The sequence below is a fragment of the Artibeus jamaicensis genome, unplaced genomic scaffold, assembly GCF_021234435.1.
Source record: "Artibeus jamaicensis isolate MK-2021 breed Jamaican fruit bat unplaced genomic scaffold, CSHL_Jam_final contig_519, whole genome shotgun sequence".
In the NCBI taxonomy this organism is placed as follows: domain Eukaryota; kingdom Metazoa; phylum Chordata; class Mammalia; order Chiroptera; family Phyllostomidae; genus Artibeus; species Artibeus jamaicensis.
The window spans coordinates 30783661-30801645 of record NW_026521871.1 but is presented as its reverse complement, the minus strand read 5'-3'; the positions used below and the strand labels follow the sequence as shown (position 1 = coordinate 30801645).

Sequence of the window (17985 nt, the reverse complement as noted above, 5' to 3'; positions counted from 1 at the left end):
CTGGTGTTTTCTTCTTTGGAAGTTTCAGTGGTGAACTTTTTGTCTTTCTTTCTCCTACTTACTCAAAACTTTTTTTTTTTATTGGTAAAGAACTCAACTCAGGATCCAAGACAAGTGTGGGTTTGGCATTTATTTCTAGAAGTGTGTTAAACAAATTTTTGCTAGCTATGTACTTAGGAAGCTGCATATGTAGGTACTGTGGTTACCATCATCTCTGTGACTTGCTCTGCTTGTTCACAGTCCCTTCACTAACCTGTGCATCCTCTGCTTGTTTGGTCTCTTTTGCTGTTTGCATTTCCTCTTGTTTGGGTCTTTAAATCTGACTTGCTCTTTTGGTGCTTCATTAGAGTAGCTAGGTATCTTTTCTGGACAGTTAAGAAATAAGCTGACCAACAGGGGTGATAAAGTGGCAAAAGTTTAGCTGTTCCTTGTCCTTTGTGTTAAACATAATAAGTTTAGAGAATTATGACTATATGCAATCATTAGGGTCTGCCAGACAGGACATCTGTTTTACTTTTTACTCATGACACTGGTGTAGAAATAGCATCTTTTTAATTTAATGTGAAAATTATTTTGTGTTCTAGCTGGTACTGGTGGCCTAATTTTTGAAATGTGCTTTCTGGAAAAATCAGCACATGGTTAGTATAAAATTATCTTATTAGTACTAGATACTCATTTTTAGTCTGAAAATACTTGTTTTCTAATTGTGGAAAATAAGTTGCTGTGGATGTTTGAATTTTTATTGATTCTAGACTGCATAAAAATGTTTGGTATATGCAAATATTTTCCTTTGGTTTAATTTTTTAGGTTGCACGTTTTCAAAAAATTCCTAACGGTGAAAATGAGACAATGATTCCTGTATTGACATCAAAGAAAGCAAGTGAACTACCAGTCAGCGAAGTTGTAAGCATTCTCCAAGTAAGTGCTTGAGGGGAAAGGAAGGAGTAGATAGTAAGCAAGGTCAGTCGCTTTGACCCTAGATAAGTGCTGTCCAATAGAATTTCTTTGAGGACAGAAGTACTACTCTCTTCTGTGCTCTCCATTATAGTCGTCACTAGTTAGACATGATTATTGAATAATTGAAGTGTGGCTTGTTTAGGGGAGGGACTGAATTTAATTTTACTTAATTTTTATTTACTGAGATTTAGCTGCATGTGGCTAATCACTATCTGATTGAACATACCACTCTAGATCATCAGCATTACCAGGACTCTTAGTGCTATGTAAGGGTTAGTTGAATTAAGAAAATAATTAACTATTAACATAAATAGATACTCTGGTTTCTCTTCAGATTGCATAAATCTTTCGCCTTTAACATAAATAAGAATTAGGAGTTTATCTTTAATGTGTTTTCTAAAGTAAAAGTTAAGTACAAGTTCAGGACTGCAAAAACCTTTAATCTTTTTCTAATTTTGAAAAGCACAATCTAATGAAACATGAAGAAAATATTTTTTGTTTTTCCTTAGCAATTCACATACTTTAATGATGACATTAAAAATATTGCCTATCCTTTATTTGAGGTGTTTTCTTTTTTGATTGTTCTATTTATACTTTTAAAACCACTTATTTTAAATCTATTTAAGTGTTGCAAGACTTCATTATCAGAGTGTATTATAAAACTTTGGCCAGAGAAACTAATTATTTTAGGGGTGTGGGTAATTTCATTCTTTTTTTTTTTAAAGATTTTATTTACTTTTAGAGAGAGGGAGAGGGAGGGAGAACGAAGGAGAGAAACAGGGATGTGAGAGATCAGTTGGCTGTCCCCTTGAGCATCTCGAGCGGGGACCAAACCCACAAACCGACAGACAGGTGCCCCGACTGGAAATTAAACCAGTGGCCTTTTGCTGTGTGGAGCAGTGCGCAACCAAGTTACACTGATGAAGGCTAACTTCATTCTTTAATGATAGTTATAATAATGAATTATGAGAGAGAGTGGCTAAAGAATGTAGGTGGTATTCTTAGAACATAAAATATCCTGATAACCAGTTCTTCTTAACTTCATCATTTTGAGTAATTTAGGAACCAGAGATTTTTCTGCCTGTGTTAATTATGTACAGTATTTTGTCATGTGTAATGCAGTCTTTTGCCCAGATTTTTGAGAAGTAAGGGTACACATTATAAATGGGTAGTACCTGAAATACCTTGTATCTGTTTTTGTGTTTTGTAATTATTTGTTAAATAAAATTTCTTGTACCATAACATGTTCAAAAATAAATGCTAAATTTTGTTTATAATACAAAAAATACGTATCTGAATATAAATTAAACAAATAAATAAATAAATAAATACTTGAATTAAAAAATTAAAAAGAAAGATTTTTTCCCCTGAAAGTTTGGGCTGAAAACATGGGTGCTCATTATACATGGGAGTCCATTATACAGGGCAAAATACTGCCCCGTATAATACTGTCCAAGAGGAAAAGGTAATAAATACCATCTTAAAAGTTTTGATAGGCTTTAGAGAACAAGGAAGGTTGTTCTAGCCCATTTAATGTTCTTTTGGAGAAACTAATTTTAGAAAACAAAACAACAATAAAAACAAAGAAAAGATAGTTAGAATATACTGATGTTTTTCTTTCTGTGAGAGTGGCTGGTTTCTATTCTTCCTTTTTCCCCCAACAGGAAACCATTTTTGTTTTGTTTTGTTAATTAGACTCTTATTGCTTACATTTAAAAAAACCGATTTTAACCAAGTATAGTTTATGTAAGGTAGACCATATCCATATTTTGTGTACAGTTTGCATTTTGACAAATGTAACCACCACTGCAATTAAGATATAGAAAATTTTCATCATTCCCCAAAACTCCCTTATGTTAATCCTTTGCAGTTAATCCTTTTGGCCCCAGGCAACCATTGATGTGCTTTCTGTCCTCATATTAGCTCTCATTGTTGTAGAAGTTCCTATAAATGTGATCATATAGTAAGTACTCGTTTGTGTTTTTCTTCTTTCGTTCTCTGCCAGCCTTTTCAGTAACTTTTATATGTAAATTCTAATAGGCGGATCTTCAGAATGGTCTAAACAAATGTGAAGTAAGTCATAGGCGAGCCTTCCACGGCTGGAACGAGTTTGACATCAGTGAAGATGAGCCACTATGGAAGAAATACATTTCTCAGGTGAGATATTACTTCTTCCTCTGTTGTGTAATCCACATGTATTTTTGTCAGTGTAGTTACTTTTGTTAAGTTATTTGTGAAAGGAAATAATCTTTAAAAATGTTTTTTACCTAAATTTTTTCATTTGTTACAGTATACTCTTAGGTTGAAATTTCTATAACTTTTAGTACACAAGTCTTTCAGGATTTATAGACATATCACACAGAGGTCATACTGTTAATAGTAGTTGAATCCAGAGCACCTGGGTACATATTTCTCCTTTATTTGTAGTATCTGTATGATTTTATTATCCTCTGAGCCTTGTTTATAAATGGGGATAATAATCATAGGAGATAGTATAATAATTATCAATAGATGATAATTATTTTTAATAACATTTTCTCAGTAGCTTAATCTTTTCAGCAAGACTATAGGATTTTTTCTTATCTTGACAAGAAGTTATGTTAGTGTAAAAAGTTCTAAATCCTATTGCCAATTTTCAAATTGTAGGGTTGTTTTGCCAGACAGATTTCTTTTTCGTAAAGAAAATTTCTGATGCCTTTTAACCTGCAGGTTCTTTTTCATTCATTCATTCATTCATTCATTCATTCATTCATTTTAACAAGGATCTGTGCTTAACTTTTCTAAAGGGCCTTGTCTGTTAATGAGCCCAAATTTTCCGGTATTATCTATGCAAAGGATTTGTTCAAAGTAGAAGTACTGAAGTTTTAGACATTAAAAGAACCTTGTGTGTGTTTGTTTTGTTTTTATGGAATATTTTTATGTGCATATTTGTATTCTGACATTTCAACATTACCTAGAGCTTCAGGAAGTTTACTCCGGATTTATAAACTACAATGATTCAACTTAACCCTAGGCAGTATGAGTTAGTGTTTTACTTTCTTGATGCTCTTTCAAAGCTAGAGTACTTGCATCGTGGGATTGCTGTGAGAATGAAATGAAACTGTGCCTATAATGTAGTTAAGTACAATCAACAATTGATAGTAAATATTACTTGTGAATCATAAAGCATTGGTTGATCTGCTTCTCTACAGATAACACGGTTTATTTTGCAAACATTTGTCTGGGGCCCGCAAGTTGTGTCCTTAGTACTATGGCACAGCTTTTTTAGGGAGAAATGGAAAAACACCATGGGCCTTGTCCTCAATGTGTGGTGATAACATCTAACCCTGAAGAGGGTTTTATGGTTTACACAGTGTTTTAATATACATTCTTAGTTGATCCTACCACAGTCTTTGGTGTAAGGTAATATTTTACTGGATGAAGAACCTGTGGGGCTTAATGAGATTAAAAATCACACACACATGGCAAGAGCTGGATTCAAACTGGGACTCTGATTCAGTCAAATGTGTGGTTTGTCAGCTCTGCACCACGTTTCAGTTGTAGTTTTATTTTGCAGGAGCAGTGATTTGTAGTCCTCTTTGCACTAAAGTAACTTGGGGAGTGCTCTAAAAATGCTGAAGCCTGGGCCCTATGCCCAGAGATTCTGATTTAATTGCTCTGGTGTGAACCTGCGCATTTGGTTAGAAGTGATTCTGATACGAAGCAAGGTTTGAACCACTGTACTAGGGAATGGAACCCTAAAGCGAGTGGGAGATTGTGACATCTCACCTCAGAGTGGTGGTATCCCGGGGCTGGGGCTCTCTGCTGGGATGGGTTCTTCATAGCCTAGTACTTGGCAGCTTTGACTGCAATTGGCACCACTGCATCAGAGGAAGAGATTCTTCTGGCAACAGAGTTCTGATGTTTAAGGAATAGGATGTCCCACTAAAAAAAAAAAAAGTGGAGTGGCTTTGGTGCTTAGTCATTTAAATGCTGCTTGATTGAGTTGGGTATGTAGGACTGTTCTTTATATACTATTGGTCCTGCCTGAGTGAATATTAGGAAAAGCAGCCTTAGGAAAAGGCTGCTTCTGTGGAGGGGATCTTTCTGTTCTTTGCTGCCCCAGGTGGTTATTCCTGTGGTCTGTGGGTCTACCACCGAGTTGTAATCTGCACTAATTTTTCCTTAGTATAGGAATGTTTTAAGCTAATAATTTAGGTGTTCGACCCAGTGTTTCACGTAAATCTTTAGCTTAAACATTATTTCCCACTTATTCTAGCTTCAGTGGAAATCTAAAACAGTTATATATATTATTAATATACTGAAATACATGTGCACTATAAGAAATTGATAACTTCTTAGTTTAAGTATTGATATTTAATTTTCTTTTTATCTGCAAGGGTGATGTTATAAAGTGGTAATTTAAATGTAGTTAAGTGTAAATTTTTTGTTAATTGGAGAGGTAAATAAGCTACATATAGACTTGTAATTTCTAATCATGCCACAATTGTTTTTCTTTTTTCAAGCTTTTGCAGTGATGGAACCCAACTGTCATTCATACAAAACTGTTGAATTGCTGTTTGTTTTCACTTTCAGTTTAAAAATCCCCTTATTATGCTGCTTCTGGCTTCTGCAGTCATCAGTGTTTTAATGCATCAATTTGATGATGCTGTCAGTATCACTGTGGTAAGGAAATATATATATTCATATTTCACACTGTGGGTTAACAATATACATTAGGATTGGCTTTTATTTTGGAAAATGAATTAAGAAATGCCTTAATGTTTTTTTAGGTCTTTTTTTGGGGTTAATATCCAACTTGCTTTTAGTTGTAATCTCAGAGTGTTCAAGGGTCAGTGATTGGCACATGTGAGAATTATTTAACAATTTGGTAATATAATAATTTTCTATTTGTTTTACTTTCCAATTGAGACTACATTTTGACTAACTGTGAACTAAAGCCTCATGTTTGTGAAAGTAAAAGTATTATTTAACAGTGCATATTACATTTACTATGTAAGATTTTACTCTTTCCAGCTAGGTTATTCTTTCATTGAAAGTTTTCTCCTCTTTTTTTTTCCCTTGCCCCTTGTTTCATTGTAGTATAAAAATTTATAGCAAGTACAACCATTGATTAAAGCAAGTATGTTGTGCTTGAGAACACAGTTGAAATTAATGTAGAGGTGCAATTTTTGAACCCTTGCCTGTGGACTCCCAGTAGTCTCTGAGACCCTTTCAGGGAACATGTGAGGTCAAACTATTTTCATGATGCTAAAACATCATTTGAAATCACCTTCCCCAGGTGATCTCAGTCTTTTCACTGTAGATACTTGCATCAGTGGTACAAAAGCAACAGCGGGTAAAACAGAGCCTTGGCTTGACTCAAGACCAACAAACTGTATTAGTACTTACTTATGGTTTTCTTTTCTTACTTCTCTTAGAAATGTTTTGATAAAACAGGAGGGATTTTATTAAATCTTGATACCTTTTTAGTATTCTGTGTAAATGGAAAGTATGCATAAAGAACTTTTATGTACTCAAGTATAGTGGTTGTCTTGAGGAAGGGTGATTGCGGTGAGATGAACCAGCCTTTCATTTGAAAGAATGACTAACAAACTAGTTATTAAGACTAGACGAACAAGTACTTTTTTTGAAAAAGTGAGTAAAATGAGCCTTTCACTTCAAGAAAAACAACTGTTAAAAATTTATTGCCAGTGATAAAATTCAAGCTTTCAAGTGATAGAATTTTGCAAAATTTTTATGCATTACTTTATGTTAGATAGCTTCCCAGTATTTAAGACTTTATTCTAATGAGATCAGTAGTGAGTTCAATGAATGTGATTTTTTTTTTTTTACTATTACGAAATGTGTTAGCATTTGGAAGATTTGAATAACCAGGTGAATCAGTGTTTTGTAAATGGCCAGAGCATGAGACACAATTTTTAATATAACAGTATATGAAAAGTTCATTGATAAAGTTTTATATTCTACACTGCGCAGTACTTTTAAGTTGCTAACACTTATCCAATTTTGGTGTAGTAGCAAAGAATACTATCCACGATCCTCTGGAAAGGCTTTTAAGCCTTTTTCTTTTTTCCAATAATATCTGTGCGAAGCTGGATTTCCTTTATATACTTTGGCCTAATCAACATAGCACCGTAGATTAAATGCGGAAGCAGATATGAGAATATAGCTTTCTCTTAAGATGGGCATTAAAGATAGAAAAGTTGAAAACTTACTTTTCTCACAGTTTTTATTTTTGAGGGGGAATATATTTTTTCATTAAAAATGTTATGTGTTAACATGTAAAGGGTTTATTATTTTTAGATGAATTAATAAGTAGAAATGAAAACAGTAATTGAAAAAGTATTTAATATGGCAGGTTTCAAGAGATATTACCTACATAAATGAAAGCTAGTTCTCAGTTTTTTAGAGCATTAAGGGACCCTGAGATCAAAAAGTTTGAGAAGCCTGACTTGGGGGAGGCGGTGTCTTCTCCACAGAGCAGGGCAAAGTTGTGATTTCTTCCCCAGATGATCTCAGTACTTAGCGTCACATGTCTTTGGACTGCAGATAGAGGTGGGAAAATAAAATACAACTAACAGTTATTTCTGAAGTTATAATGTGTGATTTAAAAGGATTTTTTTTGTTTTGTTTAGGCAATACTTATCGTTGTTACAGTTGCCTTTGTTCAGGTAAGTAGGTAGCCTGTTTTTCCAACATGAAATTGATGTTTTAATTAATTGCTTAAAAAAACTAAGGTAACTTATGGCAGAATCTGTAGTTACTAGGGGATGATAATGTTGGTCAGAACAATTTATTATTTATTTATGAAATAATTTCAGAAACAAACAACTCCCCAGGGAAAAGTTTGTGGGACTAACTTGACTGCTTTGATTTAGGTAGTAGCTTGAAAGAAAATCTAGTTTCTTATTTGATGGTGTTACAGATAACTGAAGAAGATGGAAACAAAAAGCACAGTAATAGATATATATGTATATATCTATCAGTAGGATTTAAACATTTTTTTCCAATTAAAAAATTCAGCCAGAGTTTAAATTTCTCATTCTTCCATAGACAGGATGTTCTGATCTGGATCAAACTCCTTACGTAGCATAGACATTGGAACAGTGAAATAAACATGTGAAAAGAAACTCTTTTTAAAAATTAATTTGGATAATGTGGAGATAATGTCAGGATTTTTATTGACTGTTATAGACAGGAATAAAAACATAGGCTTAGTTTTATGTTTATTTAAATATGATTTCTTCTGAGAACAGTGTTAACAAGTTTCATTTTATTAACTCAATGTTCTAAAGCATGGTTAATAAGAATATAAGCGAGGATTATTCTAGTTGAGGGAAAAATGTAATATATATATATGATCCTGAAGTTGTTTTGAGTCTTAAGACTGTACTTTAAGTAATTTTGGTTGTTTTCACATGACTTATTTCTTGGGTATTTATGTTAGATACCCAAATATTAGATATCTAATATTTATATTAGATATTCTATAGTAATATCTAATTTAATACGTTTATTAGCTTTATAGAAACCCAGAGTAGAGAAACCAGTTAGAATCAGATTGCCTGTAGCAAGGTCGTGAGCTCCCTCAGTGCTGTCAGGGATCCTGTTTCTAGGGAATCTTCTTGCTTAAAATAGAAAAAACTTGCCCTGGGGCTGGTGGGCCTTGTTAGGCTGGCAGAGTGTGTCCAGGCTGTCACTCAAGGCAGCTGTTTATTCAGCCATGTGGGTGGTAAGACCCACTGGATCAGTAACTGGAACCCTTTCGTATTTTTAATAATGCTGTAGATATATGGAGTGACTTTCTTCATTAAAGGATCCTTGCAACATTATCACTGTGTATGGAATACCTTAGTAGCTTGTTGTTTTGGTAAATAGAGAGCTCCTACCCTCAAAATAAACCAAACAAACGTACAATTACAATGAAATTTTATTTATTTATTTTTAGAGAGGGGGAAGGGTGGGAGAGAGAGGGAGAGAAACCCATTGTGTAGTTGCCTCTTGCACACACCTACTGGGGACCTGGCCTGCAACGCAGGATTGTTCCCCCACCGGGCATTGAACTGGTGACCCTTTTGTTCCCACTGGTATTTCAGTCCAGCTAGGGCTAAAATTGCATTTTAACATAGTTGATGTGGAAGTTTACACAAAGGTAGTGTAAAAGTACCTTTACTTTCACTTTAAATGCAGCAGCTGAAACCATCTACTCAATATCTTTATGATAGGTCAGTTGATGGAAAACACAAAGAATCAACACATTTATGAAGACTCCAGTTTCAGATTGATCTGGTTTCTTGTACAGATGTGAGTCTTTCTCCTAGGGTACCTATGAAACCAACAAAAATTCTGTAGACAGCAATTAAAAACACTTTCTAAAAAAGATCCTATGTATCGTCACTTGAATTTATCATAGTGCTTTGTCAAAAAACTATAAAAACCAGAAATTTGTAATGCTTTATCATTATTTAGTATTTGTGTTTTACCTGTGTTTTAGGGGGGAAGTACTTTTTATATTTACTTTACATTTATATCTATCCTTTTTTCCCTATCTCTTTTTAATGTAATTCCCCATCCCATTATGCACCCTCATAGCCATAAAATAGCTAATTGTTTTTATATAGTCATATACTGATACCACCTTACAATAAATTTAAAATGATAACTTTTAGGCATTCTATTAAAGATGGTTATCAGGTTTTTGGTGGTGTGTTATGTTAAATGGTCATTTTGATAATGGAGGTATCTTTATAGTTTTAGGAAATAAAGGCTAAGAAATCTGAAGAGGGAGGTAAAGATTGGGCAGCTTTTATGTCATTTATTTCTAGGATCTAAGATTGGTGAGTGTTTTCTAGCCTTTTGTGGAATTTTTAGGTAATACTTCCAAATTCTTTAACATCCTTGGGGCGGGATGTCTTGTAATTTTTATATTTATAGATTTACCTCACTGTTACATTTGTTCCTCTTGCCCAGGTGAAGACTGATTTAGTTCTAAGTTATTCTTATACAACTTTGCATTTTTTATTTGAAAAAGTTTGTGATGGATATGAAATTCTGATTAGTACTAACACTGCAGTCATTTTAAAACACCCCCCACCTTTCACTCCCTCTGCTCCTTTTCCCTTTTCATCTGATTGACACTGACTGGTATGGCTCAGTTGGTTGGATGTCGTCCCACAAAATAGAAGGTCACTGGTTCAATTCCCCGTCAGGGCACATGTCCTGGATTCCGTCCCCTGTTGGGGCACATAACAGGAGGCAATCAATCAATGTTTTTCTCCTTTGCTTTCTCCCTTCCATCCCCATCCCCCCCTTTCTCTAAAAATTTAAAAAAAAAAACTAAAATCTTAAAAAAAAACAAACAAAATTGGTGTGCTTAGTGCAGTCATGAGACAGAAATAGTGTTGCTGTATGAAGCAAGACTACCCATGGAAATATGTACTAAATAGTATTCCAGTTGGGGCTTCTGCGAATTTCCACTTACGCATAATTCAGGGTGATACGAGAGGCGTCTGTCAAGGTAGGGCAGGCCACATCTTACTCCTTCTTTAAGGTATGTTCTTTTCAGGCAAACTTACTCCATAAACCTCTTCAGTTAGCAAGGATTTAAATCCTCAAATCAGATGTTGCTTGTGGTTAAATGTCTTTGACAACTTTGATCATTGAACACTAGAAGAAAAATTAAGTCTCAGTGAACTTAATTTATAATAACTGAAAATTGTATACTCTTTGGACACACTAATCAGTTTTCATTTTCTGATAAATAACTTGACTTTGGGTTTGCACACTGAATATTAAAATATAAAATGGGGACTATTTAATAAACAAAATTGTTTGGTCACTGTAACATTTTATAAGGGGCAAGCTTGCATATACAGAATGTAATTGCACATAAAGGAAAAGATAAAAATTAGGAAATTAAAAAAAAGATTTTATTTGCTCATTTTTTAGAGATGGGAAGGGAGGGAGAAAGAGAGGGAGAGAAACATTAATGTGTGAGAGACATGGAACAGCTGCCTCTTTTGTGCCCCCAACCGGGGACCTGGCCTGCAACCCAGGCATGTGCCCTGATTGGAAATTAAATGGGAGACCTTGTGGTTTGTGGGAATCCCAACCCACTGAGCCACATTGGTCAGGTCTAGAATTGGGAAATTTTAAAATAATGATTGAGATCAGTATTTAACTAAGTTTGATACGGAATATGTTCTTAGGAATATATTTACATTTCTTTATAAATGTTGATTTTAATATTTTGTTCTGCTTTTTTTGCATAGGAATATCGTTCAGAAAAGTCTCTTGAAGAACTGAATAAACTTATGCCACCAGAATGCCATTGGTATGTTCCTGTCTCTGATAGGGATGTCTGCTCTTAACAATAGAAACCGAATGTGCTAGTGGGCGGGTACATGGTGGCCTCAAACTTGTTAGACATAAGGTGGAAGTCATCAGTCTGACATTAAACAACTTCATGCCCTGTTCGGTGTAGCAAGTTGTACTACGAATACTTTAAAGTTCTGATTTTTATATTGTTAAGGCATGGGCTTGTTCAACAGATGTATTTGTGTGTGTGTGTGTGTGTGTGTGTGTGTGTGTGTGTGTGTGTGTAACCATGTGTTGAGCACTGTTGTGGGGACAGTGCTGCACAAATAGACCAGGTGGTTTATCTCCTTAGGCGCACCCACTGGAAATCGTTTTTTTAAATAGTGGCATGACTTTCTTTTTTGAGCCCTGGTTGTTTCTGTTTCACGTCACAGTGTGCGTGAAGGGAAATTGGAACATACACTTGCACGAGACTTGGTTCCAGGTGATACAGTTTGCCTTTCCGTTGGGGACAGAGTTCCTGCTGACTTGCGCTTGTTTGAGGTAAGTTCGTTGTCTTAGTCTGTTTGTGCTGCTCCAAAATTCCACAGACTGGATTGCTTATCATCAGTTTCTCACAGTTCTGGAAGCTGGAAAGTTCAAGATTACGGTCACACTGTGGTTGAAGTCTATTGAGGGCCCTCTTCCTCATTCACAGATGAATCCTTCTCACTGGGTCCTCACCTGGTGGAAGCAGCTAAGGAACTCTGTGGGTCTCTTTTATAAGAATGCTAATCCTATTGACGAGAGTACCACCCTTGTGACTAACCTTATGTCTATTATGGCTAAGTACCTCTAGAAGGTCTCACTTCCTTTTTTTAAAAAGATTTTATTTATTTATTTTTGGAGAGAGGGGTAGGGAGGGAGAAGAGAAGGAGAGCATTGTCAGTGTGTGGTTGCCTTTCACGCACCTGCTGTTGGGGACCTAGCCCTCAACCCAGGCATATGCCCTGACTGGGAATCGAACTGACAACCCTTGGTTCACAGGCTGGCACTCAATCCACTGAGCCACACCAGCCAGGACAGATCTCACTTCCTAATACCTTCATGTTCAGAGTTAGGATTTCAGCATACGAGGGAGGGGGAGACACAGATACTTAGACCATAGATTTTATGATTCGTGAGAAGTGAATATACTTGGATGGAGATTAAATAATAGACCATTAGCAGTTTTAAGGATTAACACATAGCTAATCTGAACATTTGGTTTTCTGATTTAAAAGGTGACATATATAGAATTTTTATAATCAGTGAGTATACTATTTGTGTACACAAATCTCTCACCATAAAATTAGATAGAACTTGTTGAGTAAGAAAAGTACTAAGAATGCACTATAAAAATTTAGAAAATGGAGTGGTTACTTGTGATTTGAGCAGAATCAGAGAATGCCTCAGAAACATGGCTTTAATGGCAATAATTGAAGGGTGGGACTGGACAGAGATGGAGAAGACAAGGAAGGAACATTATTCAGATCACTGTAATGTGTTCCAGTGTATAATACGGGGCTGGTCTTGGAATATGTTCAGGATAGAAAATATATGGTGGAATCAGATTCAGGAGGGCCATGGATACAGAACTCCATTTCAGATTTTATTGGCTAGGAATTAGCTTTGAGGATCATAGGCAGCTGGCAAATGATATTACCCTTAATGTGGCCACAGCATGTAGAATAGATTAAAGGGATGGAAAATGGAGTTGGAAAGCTAGTTTAGGAGGCCCTCACAGCCCATTAGCATGCCAGTACCATCTATTATAGGAATTAATCGGCTGTTTCTTAACACCTATAGAGCTATCAGTCTGTGAAAACTTACTATATCCCAAAATATGAGTGTTTTATACAGAGGTTATGGGAAACCTGAAGAACCTTTTGAAGTATAATAAACTTCATTTAACCTTGAAATAATGGTCTTTTTTACAAATACTTAAAATTTATCCTTAGATGTCAGGCAGGGAATGTTATTAATTTTATTTTACTTTTTTTCTCCCCTTGGTAGGTCTTTCTATTGTATCTTTCATTCATTTTTCCCCTCCCTGCCTCCATCTTAATATTTAGTTCATGACAAGACCTTGGATTGTTCTTCCTTAGACTTGATAGGGATTGTCACTTAGTACAGATCACCTTCCCTTCCCTAACTTAAATTCATGGAGCTCACGTCATCCTTTACGCAGGAATGCTTCTCCTCCAGTTCAGAAACAGACCTCCTCAGTGGGTGTTTCTCATTATTCGAACAATTTGAACAGTATAATGACATAGAAACTTAAAAGCACCATTTGGAATGGTAAAGTATTTCAGAGTTTTCATTTAAATAAGGGTTAATTGATCTGTGAACTAATTATCTCCAAGTTCATGTGCAAATGGGAGAAAACTTTTCAGATTAATATGTATTTTATCCACTGAGCAATTATGTATTAAAGATTTACCATAAATTCAGTAACAGGGAATTTTGACCTTTTAAAGTTTGATGCTAAAAATATTAAAGCATATGTTTTGTTAGCATATGAAATAATTTATTAGTTTTGATTGTTTTTCCCTCTGTATTAACTTTTCAGACACTTCATCAACTTATGTTTGGCTTGGCAGTGCTATTTGGATTTTTCCACTTATACATATATAGTTGAACATCTTTGATTCCCTCTATCCCTTTTTGGCCCCATTTATTTTACCTTCTACCTGGTACCACAAGCAGGCTGTTGTAACTACTTTCCCAGTAGATGGAGATAACTTTACTAAAAGATTAGAGAAAATCTCCTGCTTCTTCTAGATTTAGATGTACTGACTTAACACATAATAAGGCTTATAAAGTCAATTTCTCTACTATACACAGATTTTTTTTGGAATTAAATTGGCTTATTGGAGTGTTGTTTGCTGAATTTGGCTGAGGTGTGATCTTTGGACAGTTTTGTAAGGCCAGCTGGTCATTTGAAGTTCCTGCATGAAACAAAGTATTAGGATTTAAAGGAAACAACAAAACTCCTCAATTCATCTTGGGATTGTATAATCCCAGGGATGTGTTAATCCCTCACAAAGTGTATATATAGTTCTTATCTTGTGCACTTGACCCAAGGCCACGGTTGCTATTTTAGCATTGTCATGTTGCAATTCTAGGGTTCCTGTCATTAATTTCAGTGGTTCAGATATTGACTATAAATCTTGCCTGGGCCTTCAGTAGCATTTTGTCACCATATTCGGTGACTTGAACGCATTATCTTTTAATAGGTTGTGACTTAAGTCAGCACAGGCTGCTATAATAAAGTAGCATACACTGGGTGGCTTAAACAACGGGCATTTATTTCCTGTAGTTCTGAGGCTGGGAAGTCCACAGTCAGGGACTGACAGAATTCAGTTTCTGGTGAGGACTCTCTTATTGGCTTGTGTGGGGCAACTTTGTCTGCAAAGTGCCCCCGTCCTCCATGGATAAAAGTGAAATTACCAAGACATGATCTGTCTAGGGAGGAGAGGTGGCCAGTCTCTCAGAGGAGAAAAGCCAAGAGCCCCTTCCTCAACAGCTTTTATTGGGTTGTAATACACAGGAGTACAGGGCGGCAAGGATCAAACAGTAGATAACATTTCAAAGAAATCTGAGGGCTTAGTCTGAGTCAGTGTCTGTCAGGTAAGGGGGTTGTGAAAACTTTGGGAGACATACTCATTTCCTGCTCGGACCCTTATCATATGAATGAAAGCACTCTTAGCAAAGCGGGCTTCACAGGACTTTAGGAATTCTTTCTTATGCCCGATCACCCTGGATCCTGCTCTAGCTGGCAAGGGGCTGCACTGCCTCCCCCATCATAGGTTTTAGGCTTAAGTGGATTAGAACCAGGAAGCACTTCTCCCAGACGGAAATGGGGACTTGGGCTCTGTCAGAATAGCTGGGGGGTGAGGGTCCATCACTCCCTCTTTTTTGCAGCCCCCCAAGTCCTTCCATGATGGCCTCCCAAGTGACTGTGTCTGGCTTAGGTTGCCCCCCTCTGAGGGGTCGTACCTGTCATAGACTAACCAACCAAGCATTAGAGGCTGGGGATGAAGCAGAGACAAGCTTTGTCTCCTTAGTGGCTCATATTCTGGAGGTCGCTCACTCAGCCTTAGCCATGGGGGGGCAGTTACAACTCCTGAAACCAGGCAGAGTGGTTCCCAACAGCCTTGCAGCCTTCTTGCTGTGTCTTTATACCGCACAGAGAGTGATCTCTCCCTTTTCTTATAAGGCCACTCATTGCATTATGAGGGCCTCACCCACATGACTTCATCTAACCCTAATTACTTCCCAAAGCCTCTTCTCCAATTACCTTCCCTTTGTAGAGTAGGACTTCAACATGAACTTTAGGGGGGCACATAACAGGCTGAGACTGTCATTTGTAGACATTTAAAAAATACTAATGTTGGTAACTTGAGGAATTCTGGTTTTTGTTTTAATTTTTTGCCCGAGTCACATTTTCAGAGCCAGAGAATGTGCCCATAATGTGTTGGTAGAAGTGATCTTAACAGCTTAGAAGCCTTAGAGTTGGGAGAATGAAACTTAGGGATTTTGAGCTATGAGCATGTTTCTCACTTTTTTCCTGAGGGTTTTAAGTTTAATGTTTAACAGTATTTGAGAAAAGGCACCCCTGGTCCATTAATTGGTGGTAGCCAGTGGATTGGTCAGACAGTGACTTTAGATGAGGCAGTATTATGGACTATGCATATCTCTATAACTCTACATTTTGCCTTTTTGGAAACAGTGTATTTTCTATATTGTTCTGGCTAAAGTCTATACTAATATTTGAACAAAGAATTCTTTATAAGAGAAAACAATGTAAGAGAGGAAAAGGAGGTTTCTTTTGTCTGTAACTTTCTGAGTTGTAACTTTCTAAGCTCAAAACATTGTTTGAAATGTAGCAAGAATTTCTTTCACTTGAAATTCTGAATGATTAATTCCATTGACATTTCTTTCTGTGGCTCATGTGCTTTGTGTTGTTAGCCCATATCATTCTTTGAAACTGTCTTTAATATCTAGACACTGGGTACAATTGCCTTCTTTTAAAAAAATAATTTTATATGATTTTCTGAATGTATCAGACTTTTTTTTAGAGAACTACCACTTATGTGGCTGAGAGCCACATAAAGGGTGGGGCAGATGTAGGCTTATAATTGTGAATATGTGAAACACAGTTTATTCTTGTGTTAGTATTTATTGATATTATTTTTCATATAAACAACTATAAATCTACTTTTGCCCCAACTGCATTAATTATTGTTATGGCACTAGATTATCAGACCATTGAAGTCTGGGCAGAAAGATAACACTTCTAGGAGTTAAGTTCTACTGGGGCAACTCAGAAGTCTGGACTTAGAATAGTGAGTTCTCTTATCTCATGCATCTCTCTACTTCGTTAGGGACGGTAGTATGACTCTCAGTGCTTTCGGTGTCTTTAGGCTCGCTCCTTCCTGTTTCTTAGCTCCCAGGACAAGTAAAAATCAAAGGTAATGAGTCGAATGAACACAGGTCTACTCTGGCTGCCTACAAACTGGAGAAATACAACTGCGCTTAGCCACCATGTCCTTTTCTGTAAGGCTCGCATTCTTGCAAACTCCTATTAAAGAACCACTAGCAAGAAACTTCCTCTAAGTGGGTTAACTCCATTAGTGGAGCAATGTCAGAGTATTATGTAACCACTTAGTTACATAATACATTTATACATTAGTTACAAAATACATTTTCCATTCCCTCAGTGAAAAACGTAATATTCTGGCAAACTTAGATTGTGATTTGGTTTGTTAACATTTTTCAAAAAAGAGTCTTCAAACATTGCTAGAATATAAGCATATTGTAATATTTTAAATGTACTTATTTTGGTAATGAAGCTAAGTAGGCAAAATATATTATCTGTCTTCAGAATTTGGTCTGTTATGAAGTCATTTTAGCCATTAATAAATAATTTGAGTACTGTGTATAACACATTAGGAGTAGCAAGTGAAAAAGAAAAAGACAGTTTGTGCTCTTTCTGCTGGGAGACACCAATTTGCAAATACATGTGATTCAAAGTATAAAACGTGTGCTTATGAAGTGAATTGACCATGTGAGTGTAACAAGTCACTGAATATTTTGAGGTGTCAGTTTTCTTAATGTGATAGAATTACCCTAGGGCAGTGCATGCTAACTTATAATGTACATAGAAGTCATCTGGGTTTTATTGGGGTAAGTCTTGGGTGGGGCTGAGATTTTGTGTTTTTAATTAGCTCTTAGTTCATGCCATAGTGCTAGTCCATCCACTGCATATAAAAATAACTTTTTTAGAAAAGCTTTATTGAAATAATCGTATTCCAAACAGTTCAAACATTGAAAATGTGCCATTCAGTGGTTTTCAGTATGTATAGAGTTGTGTAGCCCTAACCACAGTCTAACTGTAGAACGTTCTCATCACTCCTGAAAGAAAACGCCTGCCTTTTAGGAATCTTCGTGTCTGGCTTCTTTCAATTAATATGTTTTAAGGTTCCTTCATGGTGTAGCATGTATCAGTATATATTGCTTTTTATTGCTAGGCAATATTCCATTGTATGGCTGTGTCACACAATTATGAATTCATTTACATTTAAAGTCATTACTGATAGTGAAAGACTTTTTTCTGCCATTTTGCTGTTATCTTTTGTGTTATGTTTTTATGCTCACTTCTTCCACTTTTCCTCATTTTTGAGT

At 35.9% G+C, this 17985-nt stretch overlaps 1 protein-coding gene across 7 annotated transcripts in view; it reads left to right on the top strand.

The window, feature by feature from the left end:
* Nucleotides 1–17985, top strand: part of ATP2C1 (ATPase secretory pathway Ca2+ transporting 1) — a 124774-nt gene that overhangs the window by 54957 nt on the left and 51832 nt on the right. For 4 of the 7 annotated variants that reach the window (XM_037143904.2, XM_037143910.2, XM_037143905.2 and 1 more), the window contains 6 exons: nt 808–918; nt 2998–3114; nt 5533–5622; nt 7596–7631; nt 11232–11293; nt 11712–11820. In XM_037143904.2, the coding sequence (XP_036999799.1) occupies nt 808–918; nt 2998–3114; nt 5533–5622; nt 7596–7631; nt 11232–11293; nt 11712–11820 (525 nt within the window). Of the gene's footprint in view, nt 1–584; nt 639–807; nt 919–2997; nt 3115–5532; nt 5623–7595; nt 7632–11231; nt 11294–11711; nt 11821–17985 lie in introns of all 7 variants that reach the window. The other 3 variants (XM_037143908.2, XM_037143909.2, XM_053669389.1) reach the window with 1 other exon arrangement.